Source organism: Eublepharis macularius, chromosome 6, assembly GCF_028583425.1.
Source record: "Eublepharis macularius isolate TG4126 chromosome 6, MPM_Emac_v1.0, whole genome shotgun sequence".
NCBI classification, from domain to species: Eukaryota; Metazoa; Chordata; class Lepidosauria; order Squamata; family Eublepharidae; genus Eublepharis; species Eublepharis macularius.
The window spans coordinates 106,424,961-106,442,087 of NC_072795.1; the positions used below are offsets into that span (position 1 = coordinate 106,424,961).

Below are 17,127 nucleotides of genomic sequence, written 5' to 3' on the forward strand. Positions count from 1 at the left end.
GCATACAGACCTTTCACTGAATATTGTGGAGGTTTGGTGAACATGGGGCAGTGGGTATAGTCCCCCATGCTGGTGCATGTTTAACTTTATCAGTTTTGAAGTTGTATTGCCAGCTCTGAGTTGGAAAATTCTTGGAGATCTGAGGACAGAACCTGAGAAGGTTGAGGACAAGGGAGAAGAGGGACTTCAGTGTGGTATAAAGCCATAGAGTTCACCCTGCAAAGCAGCCACTTTCACCTGGGGAACTGATCTATGAAGTTTAGAGATCAGTTGTATTCTGGGAGATCTCCAGGTCCCACCTGATGGTGTCAACACTTTTTGAAGGTCATTAAAATAGTATTAAAATGCATTGCAATTTTTAAAAAAGTTTTTTTCAAGGGGCTTCCATTCTTCTATGCACAATGAGAACAATGGCTTCCATTTTGTTTTTAAATAAAGTTTTAAATAAAGAGTTTTAAATAAACTGTTCAATTTTGTCACTCTATGATGATAACTTGTTCTTTTTAGACCAGAAACTATTCCATGGATTTGCTCAAAGTTTGCTCTAGAAATAATCCACAGGCTGTTATTACTGAATGTGGTTAGAAAATAAGTACGGCCCACTGTACTGTGTGATAAAGTTAACTTGCTGCAAATTAGGAAATGTTTGAACAGAATCCACAATAAATACTTCAATTAGATTTTCTAAAATCTTTTGTACTTATTGTTAATTCTTGCTGTTGTGTAACAAGTATTTCTTCCCTTCTATTTCCTTCATATTGTTGAACAAAAATATCCATTTGAAGCAAGTCATATATTACAGGTTTAAGAAGATTACCCTTGTCTGTGCCCAATGAAGTAATTGGGATTAAACGTATAACTATGTTTAGGATTGCACTGGTAGTGTCCTTTAAAAAACAGCTTTTTAGATTTATTGTAGGGTTTTTTAAAAGAACATTAATGTAGTATTCATTTCTTATTTATGGAATCAAGCTTAATTTACACTATGTTCATTCCTGTTTATAAAACTTGGGTTGACTTTTGGTCTTTTATCATAGAAAAGGAACAATATCTAAACTTGCATGTGAAACTCTGTGTCTAATGTGCTTTGCCTGGCCCTATTGAGGGAATCCTAGTGTTAGGAAATACAGTGAGGCAAATTTACCTTATTTGGAAGAGGTAAACACACTACTGCACTGTACTTTAAAAATGCTTTCTTAAATGAGATGAAAGATATCCTAAATTAAAAAATGAAGACTGGGAAGTCCTACATCCCCGCAACTTCCAAATGAATAAATGAAATCCACTCTGTTGTTTAAATGTGGAATTTCCACACTGTTGTCAATAGGGTTGCCAGGTCCAGGTTGGGAAATTCCTGGAGATTTTGGGGGTGGAGCCTGGAAAGAGAGGGGTTTGAGGAGGGGAGGGGCCTCAATGGGGTATAATACCCTAGAGTCTACCCTCCAAAGCAGCCATTTTCTCCAGGGGAACTGATCTCTGTTGCCTGGAGATCAGCTGTAATTCCAGGAGGTCTCCAGCAGCCACCTGGAGGCTAGCAACCCTAGTTCCCAAGCTCTTCCACTTACATTTCTTAGTGAAATTATACTTAACAGGGCAGCAGCATGGGGGGATTGAGTACTAGAGACCAAGAAGAGGAATAGGAGTCTGGGTGCTTGCTGACAGCATTTGCTGGGCAGAAGCAGAGATTAGGTATCGTTTAGGGTTGCCAACCTCCAGGTGTGGCTGGAGATGCCCCAGAATTATAGTTAATCCCCAGAGGACAGAGATCAGTTCTGCTGGAGGAAATTGCTGCCTTGAAGGCTGGATTCTATGCCATTATACCCTGCTGAGGAATGCCCCCCAAACTCTGCCATGTACAGACTTCACTTCCAAATCCTCCAGGATTTTCCCAACCTAGAGTTGGCAAGGCTAGTGTAGTCCAATGCTACGCAATTCTGATGCCACAGTGAAGCATTTTGAGAATAGTTAGCAGTAACCAATGTGAGCAAGCTTGACCTGTTGTTACTATTTTAACATCTTGTTTGAACCCTTTGTTCACCATAGATGCCACCAAGCAGTATCTGATGCTTAATCTCTATCCCGGACCACTCAGTACCAGCACTTGAACTGTGAACCTCTTCTCCCATGTCTCCCCCCGCCAATCCCTTTATGCACTTCCACTGTCAGGTTGGACTTTTAGTACAAGCTGATTGCAGATTTGGCAAATTCAGGCAAATATCAGTATTTTAGCCCTGACTTCCACATTAGATGATGCAAGATGGAATCTTCAAATAATACAAGTTGGGTGTGAAATGCCTTACACAACATAGTGTTGTGATCACTTTCTGTTTGGTAGGAGAGACAACTAAATGGGAAGGAACAGCAGAATTTCAGAGGACTGATTGCCTGCCCTGGTGAAAGCGTTTGCAAGCCTGTCATAAAATTGTATACATTTGGACTCAGAGCAGAAAATTCTCAGTTGATATTACACATATTTTTAAAGTAAAGCCACTCTAACAGGTAATCACAACCGCCACAATACTTTGAATTTTTTTTACTAGAGACTGAATTATAGCTAGAGGGGGAAATGTTGACATTATTACAGTTTGCTTCACTGGAAGGCAACCATCAAGTGGTTAGTGTGTATTACTACAATAACTTTACACCTCTTAGCTGACTTAAGAAGCATATATAGATTTTTTTTTAAAAAAGTGGCAATACACTCTGGAATATGAAAAAGAATTAGGCTCTTGGTTGCGTTTTACAAACAGTGGAGATTGCTTTCTATTACACATATATTGAACAATCACTTTGGCATTTTTCATCCTAGAATAAAAATGACTGTTTGGGAAAATAAGCCTTGCTGTGCATTGGGAGGCATCGTTTCCTCTGCTATAATATTGCTTACTGCGATTATAACCCACGTATTCAGGTGGTTTCTACTGGGCTTTTGCATATTCCCCCCCCCCCCCACACACACACACACGCACCTTCATGTGCAGTGCACTATGAAAGGATGGCAATTTAAGACTAACTCTGGATTGCCTGTAATATACAAATGTGGCCTGCAAATTAACAAGAGTTAGTGCTTCTTCTGCTAACTTAGCCAGAAGAGGGAGTAACCAGGCACATGTGCATGCCTGGCACAACTCAGGTTGGATATCTTTATTTAACTATAGGTAAATTGGATGTCTGAATGCACCCTTAGCAGCAGGCCGAAAGTCAGTAGCTATAGTTGTAACTGTGCTCCCTTGTGTTATTGAATGTTCAGTATGAAGCTCCATCACATTATGAATGAGATCATAACCTTTAGAGAGAATTTATGATCCTTGGCACATCCAAGAGGTTGCTATTACTTATCATTTGTTATGTGTATAGTGCCTTAATGTTTACTAAGCTGTTAACTTTGCACAGTCCAACACTTAATAGTATGCTAGTACCTATACTAATTTGAAACCAAAAGCTGCAATTTTGAAATAGTAACCATTAAGTGTGATTGATTAGAATCCAGTCAAATTTACCTTTAATAAGTTGCCATTAGATGGCATATCACACACTAAAAAAAGCAGAATACTTGTTATGTGTTGAAGGCGTACTAAATTAAATTCATTGGGCCCTTTATTGTGAAAGTCATGATGAACAGGTGTGAACCTGACAACAGCCATAGAGCAGTAGTCCTCACAGATATCATTTGTGATTGTGTTGTGGGTGGGTGTGCACGTGCGTGTGCATGAGCGCAATATTTCAGAGTCATTTGCTGATCAAGGAGGTATGAGTGACTGTGGCTTATCTTCTTTTCCCCTTGGAGTGTATTTCAGAGATATGCAGTGTCTTCACATATGATAAGAGCACATGAATCTTACTGTAACAAGTAAAATATACTTTCTGTCTAAATATTTAACTGCAACCGCATACAAAATATTGGCAAGATACAATTGACTGTTTTCATGGATATTTATGAGCCATAAGCATGGATGCACAAACATGTACATGTTGAGGGTTTTTTTTTACGTTTTGCTATATTTTAGGAGTCTAAATTCTTCCTACATGAAATGTTTTTTAAAAAAAATCTGAGTTCAACTGTTGTATTAAAATTTACTGTTATGCTGTCACTTTTAGAGTTCAGCAGTTTTCCAACTGAATGCATCAGTCCTCTTTCATCTGAGGAGGAGAGGAAATGCTGCTAATGGATTATTTCCTAACAATTTAACCACCAAGGAGACATCTGCCGACATTCTGTGTCATCAATATAACAAAGGATTATTCAGTAAATAAGTAAAAAAAAGTTAAGAAAAGCCCTTTTTCATGGTAAAAGGAAGTAAAGAGGGGTGACCCCCAACTATTTGTATTGGGAAGAGTGCTTAATAGAGCTAGGCACAAACTGTGAAAAAAATGAACCGTGTAGTTTGTGGTCCGTGCGTTTTCACGAACCACGAACTTCCACGAACTGGTGCAAGTTTACGAACTGTTTCATGGTTTGTAGTTTGTGGGGTTTAAATGCCCTCGTGGATCAGCTGCTTGTTGGGGAGATCTCTAACAAGCAGCTGATAATTTAACCAGCGGGGCTTGGCTGCCCAGCCAGGAGTTCCCAGCCAGCCAGCTAAGCCGCACTCACAGTTTAAATGGCAATTTCCTCGCTGCTCGGCACTGTGTGGAAATGGCCATTTAACAACAACAACAAACAAACAAACAACAACAACAACATTCAATTTATATACTGCCCTTCAGGATGACAACACCCACTCAGAGTGGTTTACAAAGTATGCCATTATTATCCCCACAACAAAACAAACTGTGAAGTGGGTGGGACTGAGAGAGCTCCAGAGAACTATGACTAGCCCAAGGTCACCCAGCTGGCTTCAAATGGAGGAGTAGGGAATCAAACCCAGTTCTCCAGATTAAAGCCCCACACTCTTAATCACTACACTAAACTGGCAGGGCTTGGCTGGCCGGCCAGGGACTCCCGACCAGACAGTCAAGCCCCATCTGCAGTTTAAATGGCCATTTCCCCGCCACTCGGAGCGGTGGAGAAATGGCCATTTAAACAGCAGGACTTGGCTGGCCAGCCGGGAACTCCTGGCCAGGCAGCCAAACCCCGCTGTTTAAATGGTCGGCTGTTTGTTGGGGATCTCCCCGACATGCAGCTAATCGGTGGGTTTAAATGCCCCTTTCTGTGCCGCTTTGCAACAGCACAGAAAGGGGTATTGCTTTTTAAAACAAACCAAATGAACCAGCAGACCAGTTTGGAAGTTCGTGAAAATGAGCTTCTACGAACTGCTTGTTCGCGAACAACGAACTGGGCCGGTTCATGGTTCTTTTTGGTTTGTATTCCGTTTTGTGCCCATCTCTAGTACTTAATAATTTTTCTAAACAGTCTGAAATCAAATGAAAGAGTAAGAAAGCAATGTTTGCATATGATGTTTTTTAAAAGAACAGAACTACCAAGAACATTGCAAAGTTTCTTTCTTTTAAGCCAAGCATTTCTAATCTGTTGAATCTAAGGAGACATCTGCCAATTATTTTGAGTCATCGACATAACAAAGAAATAATCAACCAGCAGAGAGCTGCAGGTTAGGAAAAAAGCTACTTAATTCCGAAGCAGGCAACAATATTTGTCTGCTGTCAATGTTTTTCTGTAAGCCAAATGTGTTTGACAACCACAATTTTGTCCCTCAAGAACCCCCTTTAACCATTGGAGTTTGAATTAAACTATAAGCCTGCATAAATTCATCTGTTCCAAGCCTCATGGCTGTAACTACAGATACTGGTGTGTGAAAATTATACTTGTAAGATAACTCTTCAATATAACATAAGTAAACTCAGCCCCTCATGACAACTTCAGTCTTCATACAATGTGCTTCAGGATTTAAGATGATAGGGACCTGGCAACCAAACCCCATCCAGTGCTTTATTGTGGGAAAGCAACATTCCTGTACTTATTTATTTATTTACTTAAATTTATAGTCCGCCCTCCCCAACCAAGTGGGCTCAGGGTGGATCACAACAATTTAAAACACACTATGCAATTCATCAGCAGTAGCCATTAAAAATATAAATAATACATCTCATTCATTTAAAACATATATTACCACCATATAAATACAGCTATAACAATAAAAACATAGCAGCATGTTATACATTCACCTGTCACCGTCTATAGAGCAGATTACAACAATCATATAGAGATGTGAGGTGTCTTTGGGCGGGAGGGCACAAAATCTCACCCCCCCCCCACTAGGGGGGAGGAGCACCGCCCAGCATCACCCATATGCCTGGCGGAACAGCTCCGTCTTGCAGGCCCAGTGAAATGATAACAAGTCCTGCCAGGCCCTGGTCTCGCAAGCCAGAGCGTTCCACCAGGTTGGGGCCAGGGCCGAAAACCCTAGGGAGCTAGGCAGGCCTCCCTAGGGCCAGGGATCTTTAACAGATGTTTGTCGCTCGAGCGAAGGGTCCTCTGGGGCTCATATGGGGAGAGGCGGTCCCGCAGGTATGACTGTCCCAGTCCACTTAGGGCTTTATAGGTTAGTACCAAAACCTTGAACCTGATTCAGTACTCCACCAGTAACCAATGCAGCTGGCGCAGTACCAGTGTTATATGTTCCCATATTGGTGATCTGGTAATAACTCGCACCACTGCATTCTGCACCAGTTTTAACCGCCAGATCAGGCTCAAGGGAAGCCCAGCATAGAGTGCGTTACAATAGTCCAGTCTAGAGGTGACCATTGCTTGGACCACTGTAGTCAAGTCGCGGGGGTGGTAGATAGGGGGCAAGCTGCCTGGCCTGATGAAGATAGTAAAAAGAGGACCTGGCAACCGCTGAGACCCCGTCCTCAATTGTTAAGGAGGAATCAAGGATCACCCCCAGGCTCCTAACTCTTGGAGCCAGTGTAAGCACTGCCCCATCGAGTACAGGAAGCCAGGGTCCTGAATCCACATTTCCACAACTCAAGTACATGATCTCCGTCTTTGTAGGGTTCAGTTTCAGCCGACTTTGTCTCAACCATCCACCCACAGCTTCAAAAACATGCTCCAGGACATCCGGGGCCGATCCAGGTAGGCCGTCCATCAACAGATAACACTGGGTGTCATCCACATATTGGTGACATCCAAGCCCAAACTCCGCACCAGCTGGGTGAGGGGGCTCATATAGATATTGAACAATAATGGGGAGAGTATCGCTCCTTGTGGCTCTTGCTATATCTAGGTTTGCACTGATTTCTACCAATCCCTCCCCCTTAAGGACTTGGGAGAACCCCACAAGGGCGCAGGTACTTAATACTGGTAAGTACTGCAACCAAAAAAGCCCTGACCCTACCCAAACATACTCATGCTCCCAACCATAGAATTTCTGGCTATGGGCCTCAGGGAGGCGTTGTTTAACTCTTTCCCCACCCAGTTTCCAGTTGTGCATTCAGGAGCACTCTGAAACTAGAATAATCTCATCTGTGTAAAACTAGAATTACCACACACAGATTCTATTTTACAAATCCCCTTACCACACACAGATTCTATCTTACAAATCCCCCCTCCATATATTCCTGTTAACTGTTATAGTTCTGCCATATGTGCTTTAGCTGAAAAAGCTTGTTGAAATGATTATGCAGATTAGTTCAAAATATCAGGTTGATTTTCAATTCATGACAATATCTGTCACCACATTTATGATACTGCCAGGAATATGTTTTTGTATTTGAGGTTTACGTGGCTAACAGGTGGCTTTTGATGAGTTTTTCAGAATGGGTGAATGCACTAGAACATTTTCATCATTTTCAAGAAGAATTTTTTATTACTATGATTTTATCAAGGGTTTGAAATAGTTTCATGGTTTATTTTTTGGGAAAAACCAGAGACATCCCCCCCCCATAAAGGATTATAGCAGACATGGCAAACTTCAGTGGCAAAATTCTAAGTGACTACTTAATCCAGCTTCAAACGCATGACAGCACACTGCCTCACTTCATTCCATATTCACTCGATCATTTTGCAGGCAACCCAGAGCTTTTGCTATTCAGCACCATGCAAGTGACCAGGCATTCATTCAGGGCACTGAAAATCCCTGCCTGAAAAAGATAAATGACAATCAAAATACCAAAATGCAGACAAGCTTCCAAATTGCTGTTTGAGTAAGATCCTTTGAATTTTTGTGTCTGTTTCTGTTTTTAAAAAATGCATTTATCTGTTTCTAGCAAATTAACCAGAAGAAACATAAGAAGAAATGCCATCTTCAAGAATGGAGAGGGCAGAGGGCTTCCTTAGTCATCCCTTTTAATACATTAAACTACTTTTTATTAGGCCATCTACTTCATTTTTCATTGTTATTTGCCTAGTGAAAACATCAGTAGTCATTCTGTTGGCAGCTCTCAGTTCTTCATTGTTGCATACGGTTGCCAAATTTAGTTAGATATAGAGACAGACTATTGGCCCATGTTGTCCAATACTGGCATTCCAGGGTTATGAGTAGAGATGGGCACGGACAGCAATATGAGCAAAAAAGGCCACGAACAGCCCAATCTGCTGTTCGCGAACAAGCTGACCGTGAGGCCCCATTCTAAATGAACAGGTGGTCATTGCAAGCCTCGTTCGTTGCTGTTCATCAAGCCAGACAGTCTGGCACCTGCAATCAATTCCCTTGGCAACTTAGGCAGGGATTGTCTGAACTTTGTCTGAACTCCTGCTGTTGCCCTGGAAACCCCAATCTAAGCCCAATTTAGCTTGATAGGTAGGTCTTCCTTTCAAGTGTGTAGCTCCAAATTTATTACAAGGGAGCAAAGAGCAAGGGGGAAGGGGGCTCCCAGCTCTGACTTTGCAGACCGTGGAGAGACAGTTGCTGCTGGCATTTTGATAGAGAGTGCATTGGAGTGTGAATGTTCTTTGTGTGTGGTGGGATAGGGATCTACCCTTTCAAGTTCCAGGGCTGCTGCCAGGCTCTGGGCCAAGTTATTATTTATTACTGGTACCTTTCCTGCTGCCTGCTCAGGTAAGGTTTCTGGGGGTGGCGTGCTAGGCATCTACCCCTTCAAGTTCCAGGGCTGCTTCCAGGCTCTGGGGCCAAGCTATTCTTTATTATTGGTACCTTTCCTGATGCCTGCTCAGGTCAAGTTTCTTGGAGTGGTGCAGTAGGGATCTTGACTTGGATGATGGCTGGAGGAGAGCCTGCTGGCCCCCACGAACCATGAACATGTTTGTGAACAGGGCCATGTTCGTGGTTGTTCATGAGTCTCTGTTCATGGATGGCAACGAACAATGAACATCATGTTCGGGGGTTTTTCTGTTCGTGCCCATCTTTAGTTATGAGTAGAGGGCTCTCCATATACTGCTTTCCTGAGATTGTTTCTACTGGAAATACCACCTGGGACTTTCTGCATGTAAAGTGTGTCCTCTACTACTGAGGTATAATTCATTCCTGAAATCTTGTTGAATAATTCTCCATGATTATCATTCACTTGGCAAAACTTCTTTTAAAACCTCACCTGAAGACTCCATAACTTCTACAGTTATACAAATCTTATTCTGACTTTTCTTAACAAGGGGTTGCTTCTGTATCACTTATGATTAGATTGTTCAAAAATCAAATAGGCCTTGATTTAACTGAAAACCTTCTATATTTTAAGGATTTGATACTAACATGGTTAATATTTATGCAGACTAACTGCTTTGGAGCACTATATATAGAAATAATATCCAAAATGTTTTTAGCATAAATTAGCAGTTTTACTTAGACTAAGCTTATACTTTAAAATACTTTCAAGACTTTCATCTCCCTTAATAGGTGCCTAATGGAGCTTTCTTTTCCAGTAACATTTGGCTTAAAGCAGATTATGAGGAACATAGACCTGTTCACCAGCAACAATAGGGGTTGGGACGGGAGCAGCAATCAGCAACTTTAAAACTGCTGAGGCTGGATTCCCCCCCCCCCCCAGTTTCCTTGTGAAATCTTTTAAGTATATCATAAAAATCAAATGAATAATTTGTTGGGAAGAGAGGGTCTCCCTGATGGTCTTTTCTTCCAACACTTTTTGTATTGTATAGAAGATACAAAAGTACAATATGAATGTGCCTCACGTCGGTATTGAATGCTTCATACTTGTTTCAACTGTTTTTCCTCAGCAAAATACAAGCAAAGTCCTGGTCCTTTCCTAGTCATCACATTATTTACTTTTTACTTACAAAAGCAGCAGTATGCCATTTGCAACTGATCAAATCATGAGTACTTTGTACTGACTTTCTGTACCTGAAAAAGCCATTGCATCAATGGCCAGGGATGGACTTGAACTCAAATAGAAGTCTAGTAACTGTGGCACCACTTCATTATATTTCTCTTGCATAATATATATACACATTTCTCTTAACTTAAAAGTTCAGTTGAGGACCTGCGATGGGACATGTCATTTAGTTCAACAGAGCAGTCAACATAAGCTCCTTCCCATTGAAATTAAAGGGCTTAGCCAGAGCTCATTTCGAGGGGAAATGCACAGGAACACAGTTCCGGCAGTTCCCCAAAGAGGTGACATGTCAGGTGGTCCTGCCCACCTGACTCTCGGCCATTTTGGGCCCATTTTGTCCTGGATTGGGGCCAAAAAGGCCTGGATTGGGCCTCTGATGGGTGGTGGATCACTCTCTTGTTCAGCAGCGATCTGATCCTGACCATTTTGAGCCCCTTTTTGGCCATTTTCAGCTCCTTTTTGCCATTTTGGGCCCAATTTCGGTCCTGAATGGCCAGGATTGGGTCCAAAACAGCCAAGATAGGTGAGGTCAGGGGGTGTGGCATATGCAAATCAGTCATGCTAATAATACATTTCTGGTGATGTCAAGGGGTGTGGCATATGCTAATGAGTTATGTGAATGAATTATGCTAATGAGTTCCTCCAGCTCTTTTTCTATGAAATGACCCCTGGGCTTAGCGATAATTTCTGGAAAACTGTTTGATTTGCTTTCTGATTTTTCTATGAAATACACAGCTTTCATATCTTCATGGTTATATTCACAAAAATCATGGCTAAACATATTTTCTAATGCTGAATAAAAGTAAAATAATCATGATATCATGATATCATTTCCAGGCTTGGTGGAAAAAACCAAATTCCTTCAGGTCTATGGGAAGTTGAGTAGGATGTTTTCAATGCATGCCCAGTAAATGTTAACTTATGAACTATTATTTATGCTTTTTCATTAAAATATTTCCTTCTATATACATGGGCTTGAAAATATTATTTCTGCTTTTTAAAAAAACTAATTCCCTCTAACTTAATATTCCAAAGTATTCCAATAAAAATATTGGAACACACATGTGCTTCACCTGTCGAATCCTACAATGTTCTTCTACTAAATCTACCAAGTTGGAGGAACTCTCTCTGTTGAAGAAAATCTTGATGGAATAAAGTCATAGGGTCTTGTATGGAATTGTAGGAACCAATCTAAAGTGATTAAAGCAGTATTTTCCTTTTGTAAACTTGTTAGTTAGATGAACTGCTTTATTAAAAGGGATTTTTCCTTAGAGTATTTTTATTGTATTATAATAATAGGATCTAGCAGGGAAATTTTTGATGAAATTTTTTAATCCAATAATGATGATGAATCAGGAAATGCATGTTGAATCCATTGCCCAGAAAATTTTCTTTCTTTTGTAACTGTTTTATTTTGTTTGTTTTTAAAGTTTATCATTCTCATGTTTTCTCATAATTTATTCATTTCCTCTGCAATTCACAAAAGGTTTTTTTTAATTTTTAAATTTGCTAATTAAAATTTCCCCTTGTCTTGTTTTTTTTTCCAGCTCTCGTAAATGTGAAACTTTGGGCTATTGATCGGCAATGTTTTCAAACAATAATGATGAGGACTGGCCTCATCAAGCATACAGAGTATATGGAATTTTTGAAAAGGTATGGCACTTGTTTATTTTTTGGAACACACACTAAATTTGCTGCCCTCACTTCTTGCAGCTTTTTTTTTGTGAATGCAGTCTAATGAGTGCTCATCTCTCCTCATTCCTTTTAATTTTGTGTTTTACCCACATGTATACCACAGCCCGTTGAAGAAGGGAAAATAATAACTGAAGATCATAGCCTCATTAAGGTTCACTTCTTCTCATTGTAATTGTTCATCTGCATGGTTATTTTGTAGGGAAATGGCACCCACCATTATAACGGTATCAAAATATAGTACGCGGGTAAAGAGCAAATGTTTATATGAGTCAATCAAAGATCTTTTATTTTACAGAATGTGTATCAAAGAAATAAAATAATCATCTTTCAGGGAAATGGTACATAGCCAATCTGCAAACTATTCCACTTAAAGCACATTTTTGCATATCTCTCAAATAGAGGCAAATTATAAGGCTTAAGTGAAACAAAAGTTTTTTTTGCTTCAGGCATCTACAATATGGGTCAGTTGATTCAGAGAAGAGAGGGATAATGAGATGCTTTTTCATCCTTTAAACATGAGTTTTAGCTCTTCAAATTTATTCAAGTATTTCTGCCTTCCTGAAACATCATAGACCTGACAAAATATGGTGCTGCATAATTCCACGATGATTAAACCTATTAATATATTAAACAAATATTAACTATATTTTAATAAAAATAATGAAGAATACACCAGAGTTGAGAACTAAGTGGCCCATGTTCAGAGCAGGAAAAGAACAACCACAGAAGTCCACTGGGAAGCTATTAGTAACCACTAAATTGCTTGGGTTGCTTAGCAACAGTGTTTCTGTAAGCCTTGAGGCCTACTCCTATCGAATCTCTTTTATTCCAGTAATAGATTTGTCACTGTATATCAAACTGGTAAAGCCATGAACAGAGATTTTGTTTTGTGAATAAAGTATGGAGCAAATACATTGAACATATTTCTAGTATAAAGCTAATAAATGTTTTGATTAATCTGAAATGGTAAAAAATGAATCCACCAACAATTAATATACCTACAGAAGTTGGGCCATTAAAATTGATGGACACACCTATCTTTATATAGGCTTAGACTAGGACTGCCAGTGGGTGTGGGAGTTTCCCTACTCCCAGCCTCTGCCCCTCCTCCTACTTCCACTCACCTGGCTGGCAGAGGCAAAGGCCTGAGGAATGGGCCTGGGAAGCAAAAAACCTCCCAGGCCAGTGCACAGCAAGTTGGCTGTGATAGCATCACTTCCTTTTTGGTTAATAAATTTTTATTGGATGGGTCAATATTGGATGGGTCAAGGCTGTGATAGCGTCACTTCCTTAAGTGACATCATTGCATCTGCAGTGGGCATGCTCCCACTCTTCACAGAGGCCCAAATTGTCCCCTGTAAAATACAGGAGCATTCCCACCACCAAGGGTGATGACATCACTTCCTCAAGCCCTGCCAGGGGAGTACACACACTTCACACGCGCATGAAAAAATGATCAAGCTCAAAACATTAGATCAGGGGTTGCCAACTTTTTCTTTAATGAGATACTTCTGGTTGCCGGGGGGGGGGCACTTTCCCCCTTGCTCGCTTGCATTGGCATGCACATCTGTAACCCCAGTTGATTATGTCACTTTGCTATGTTTTGGGCCAACTCTTTAAGAATTGCTGCTTCTGGGTTGGTCCAGAAGTGACGTCATCAACTGGGATCACAGGTGCGCTTGTATCCATATCCCCGGCCTTCCTCCTTCCATCAATCAGCTGGCAATCAGTAGGAAGAAGAGTGAATTGCCTAATTGAAAAATATCCTGAGCTACTTCTCCCCCTTCTACACTCTAGCATGTTACTAAGTTATAGTGAGTCATAGAAACAGAACATGGACTAGGATTAGGGTTGCCAAGTCCCGCTCCCCTCCTGCTGGGGTAGGGTTCCTGGCATTTACCTCGCATAGGGCAGGAGGCTATTCTTCACACATGCATGCCCTGGGGTTACGCAGTGATGTCATTTTTGGAAGTGATGTTGCCATGCCCTCAGGGAGTGCTCACACAGCATGTGATCCCTGGGTGCCTGCAGGTGGCAGGCAACCTCCAGAGGGCTTGCAACCTCCTGCCAATCACTGGGGGGAAATCCCCGGGAGTTTGGGGGCAAATCCTCCGGCAGACACCTGGAAACCCTAACTAGAATGAAGACCAGAAATGAAACTATTAACTAAGCAGCACAGAGAAAAACTGTATGAAATAAAAAAACTTATTTTAAAGAGCCTGGATCAGATTTTTTTCATAATTCTTTCCTTAGTTTGCTTAGAGATACACAAGCTACTCTGCAATAGCAGGCAAGCTACAGGTAGCTCCCAAACTTCCTGTTGGAGACCCCTGCATTAGATTATAAAGCAAATATCTATAGTTTAAGTCCCATTGAACTCAGTGTTCAAGATTAAGTTACATGAGTCCTCCCTTTCCTCAATATTAAAATTTCTGTGAGTATAAATAGAACGGATAAAGCTATGGTCAGTTTCTTTTTCTGAAGGCTGCATATTTCAGTTATAAGCCCTGATCCCATAGTTTTGTATGTCCTGCCCTCAGCACAGGGATTTCCCTATTCAGCAAGCTTCCTCAGAGTGGTAAAGCACCAGATGCCTTCTGTTTCAACTGAGATTTTTTTTTAAAAAAACAACCTTGCAAGTGTTGAAGGTCAGCATGTACATCAAATCTTCTGCATCCATTAGGGATCTCTGGACTGGTGCAGCAGTGTTTTATTTCAGAATCTTTTTTCACCAGTATGTAATAATAATAATAGTAACAACAACAACAACAACAACAACAACAACAACTTAACACCCACTCAGAGAGGTTTACAACGTATGTTGTTATTATCCCCACAACACTCATCCTGTGAGGTGAGTGGGGCTGAGAGAACACTGGAAGAGCTGTGACCAATCCAGGGTCACCCAGGTGGCTTCAAGAAGAGGAGTGAGAAATCCAACTTGGATCTCCAGATTAGAGTCCTGCCACTCTTAACCACTACACCAAACCGGTAGTGGTAGTGATGGTTACACACACACACACACACACACACGTTTTACAGTTAACAATTTACACATATTCTCTTCTGTAATTATTCCTCATATAATCAAATAAGTAAGTGATACCATGTGCAAATATTGCAAATAGCAATTCCTGTAAACATTAAGCTCATTTTATTTTCTTCTGCTTCTGTATCAAATTAAAAGACATTTAACCTCAATCCTGTACATAGAAAAGAAAATTTGAGTAGAAATATAGAGTGAAAGAAGTAGAAATTGCATATAATCAAAGAAGTTGGAAAATCTAAATCCTTAATTTATTAAATTTACTTGCCTAAAAACATTTTGGAATTTCCCAATTATGCTGTGAAGTCTACTCCTCATGTGTAATGTGCCCCCCCTTCCTTATTGGCTAAATCCTTCACTATTTGTAAGCACCGTCTCTGCAATAAATCTGTCACAGTATGTTGCCTTGCACAATTCTAAACTATTATAAGGAGTGACAAAGCTGCACAACTGGAATGAAAAATATTTCCACTTGAATTAAGTCTCAGGGGACCTTAACAGAGAAATGTAGACTTCCATTTGGTGCTGAAACCCACAGCCTTGCTCTTCTAACCATACCACATCAGCAGAGTTGTTGTTTTTCTGAACTATATTTTTTGTGGGAAATTGAACTACAAAAGCATGATGAAATGGCTTATTGCAAGGTGTAAAATAGCAAGCTGTGAAACTTTAAGGAATTTCAGTCACACTTTTCATAGCGGAATTGGAGATGCAACTTAGATCTTAGTTCCAGTATGAAGAATGTGGCAATTCTTGGCCTCGGCCAATGGCCGTTACAGCCGAGTGCTGTAATTTGCTGCCCTAGAAGGAAAATGGGCATCCTCTCCTTCCCAGGCATAACTATCTAAATGGGGTGTTTGGAGCTTTATGTGGGGAACCATTCGCCTGGCTGGCCGGGACCAAACCATGCCTCATGGATGGCTCTTGCCTGGGGCAGTGGGTCTCACACAGACAGGTTCAAGGAGGAGGTCCCAGGGTGACCGCTGGCTTGACCTATGCTGAGAAAGGTGGACTATAAATTACATACATACATACATACATACATAGTTAGCCCTCCATTGCCACATTAACTATTCATGTTGTTGCTTCAATAAAGTGGCCCTTAGAAGCTAAGCCTGTGTCTGTCTCTTACTTCCGACTAGGGTAGCAAATGGGAATTCAAATGACTGTTTCCTTGAAAGTTAGTTTTAAGGCTTCTAAAATCTGAATTGGTGAGTTGTTCTCATGACTTCTTATTAGTACACAGCAGTTTATGTGAAATATTTCCCCATACATATTTGCCTACAAAATGAGATGTCATGGAGAATCCTTATGTTTTTGTAAGCCAGATCACTGCCTTCAATCAAAACTGATACAACCTTGAAAAAAGTGTACCACTTCCAAAAGATCTAGGCCTACAGGTTGACTTATTTATTAAATTGGATTCCTATCCCACCCTTTCTCCAAGAAGCTGGAAAAGGCATACAAAGACCATCTTCCTCACAGCAAACCTGTGAAGTGAGTTATACAGAAAAAAAGAGAGATTGGCCCAAGTTCACCTAGTGAAAATTGTGTTCAAAGAACCACTTTGCCATGGCCCTTAGACCTAGTCTGATACCCTTACCATTACACTACGGCTGCTTCCACACATGTTGGATAATCCACTTTCAATACTCTTTAGTGAACATTTGAAACTGATTTTCCATGTGTGGAACAAAAAATCTACTTCAAAAGGATTGCGAAAGTGCATTGAAAGTGCATTATTCAACGTGTGTGGAAATGGCCTACATTGGCTGTAGATTCTGGCTCGTTATCCACCCATGACCCTGGCAATTTACTGAACGTTCTAATCTTGAATCTTCAGGAAACCTATACGTAAAGTACAAGACAAGTAGAGGTGTACATTTTGAAAATTTCATTGGTTTGAAAATTTCATCTGGGGCTGTTGAGTAAAATGTTTATTGTGATTGGTTAGTTTTAGTTTTCTGGTGGGGTATTGCCAGTCAGACTCAAAATTTGTTAGCGTTCTTTCATTCTCATGATATCTGTGGCCATTCTTTTCAATAGGGAAGGGAAGGGAAGACCAATTGGAGACTCTGGGCAGCTTTTCTTTTTTACAACAAGATCGCACAGAACATAGTCCTCCCTCTTATCTACAGAACCCCTAAGTTTCAAGCAGATTGAACAAAGGGGTGATTTTACAG

At 40.6% G+C, this 17,127-nt stretch overlaps 1 protein-coding gene across 1 annotated transcript in view; it reads left to right on the forward strand.

The window, feature by feature from the left end:
- Positions 1 to 17,127, forward strand: part of LOC129332771 (cGMP-dependent protein kinase 1-like) — a 692,061-nt gene that overhangs the window by 565,941 nt on the left and 108,993 nt on the right. The window contains exon 4 of the mRNA XM_054984010.1: positions 11,751 to 11,856. Within this exon, the coding sequence (XP_054839985.1) occupies positions 11,751 to 11,856 (106 nt within the window). The remainder of the gene's footprint in view (positions 1 to 11,750; positions 11,857 to 17,127) is intronic.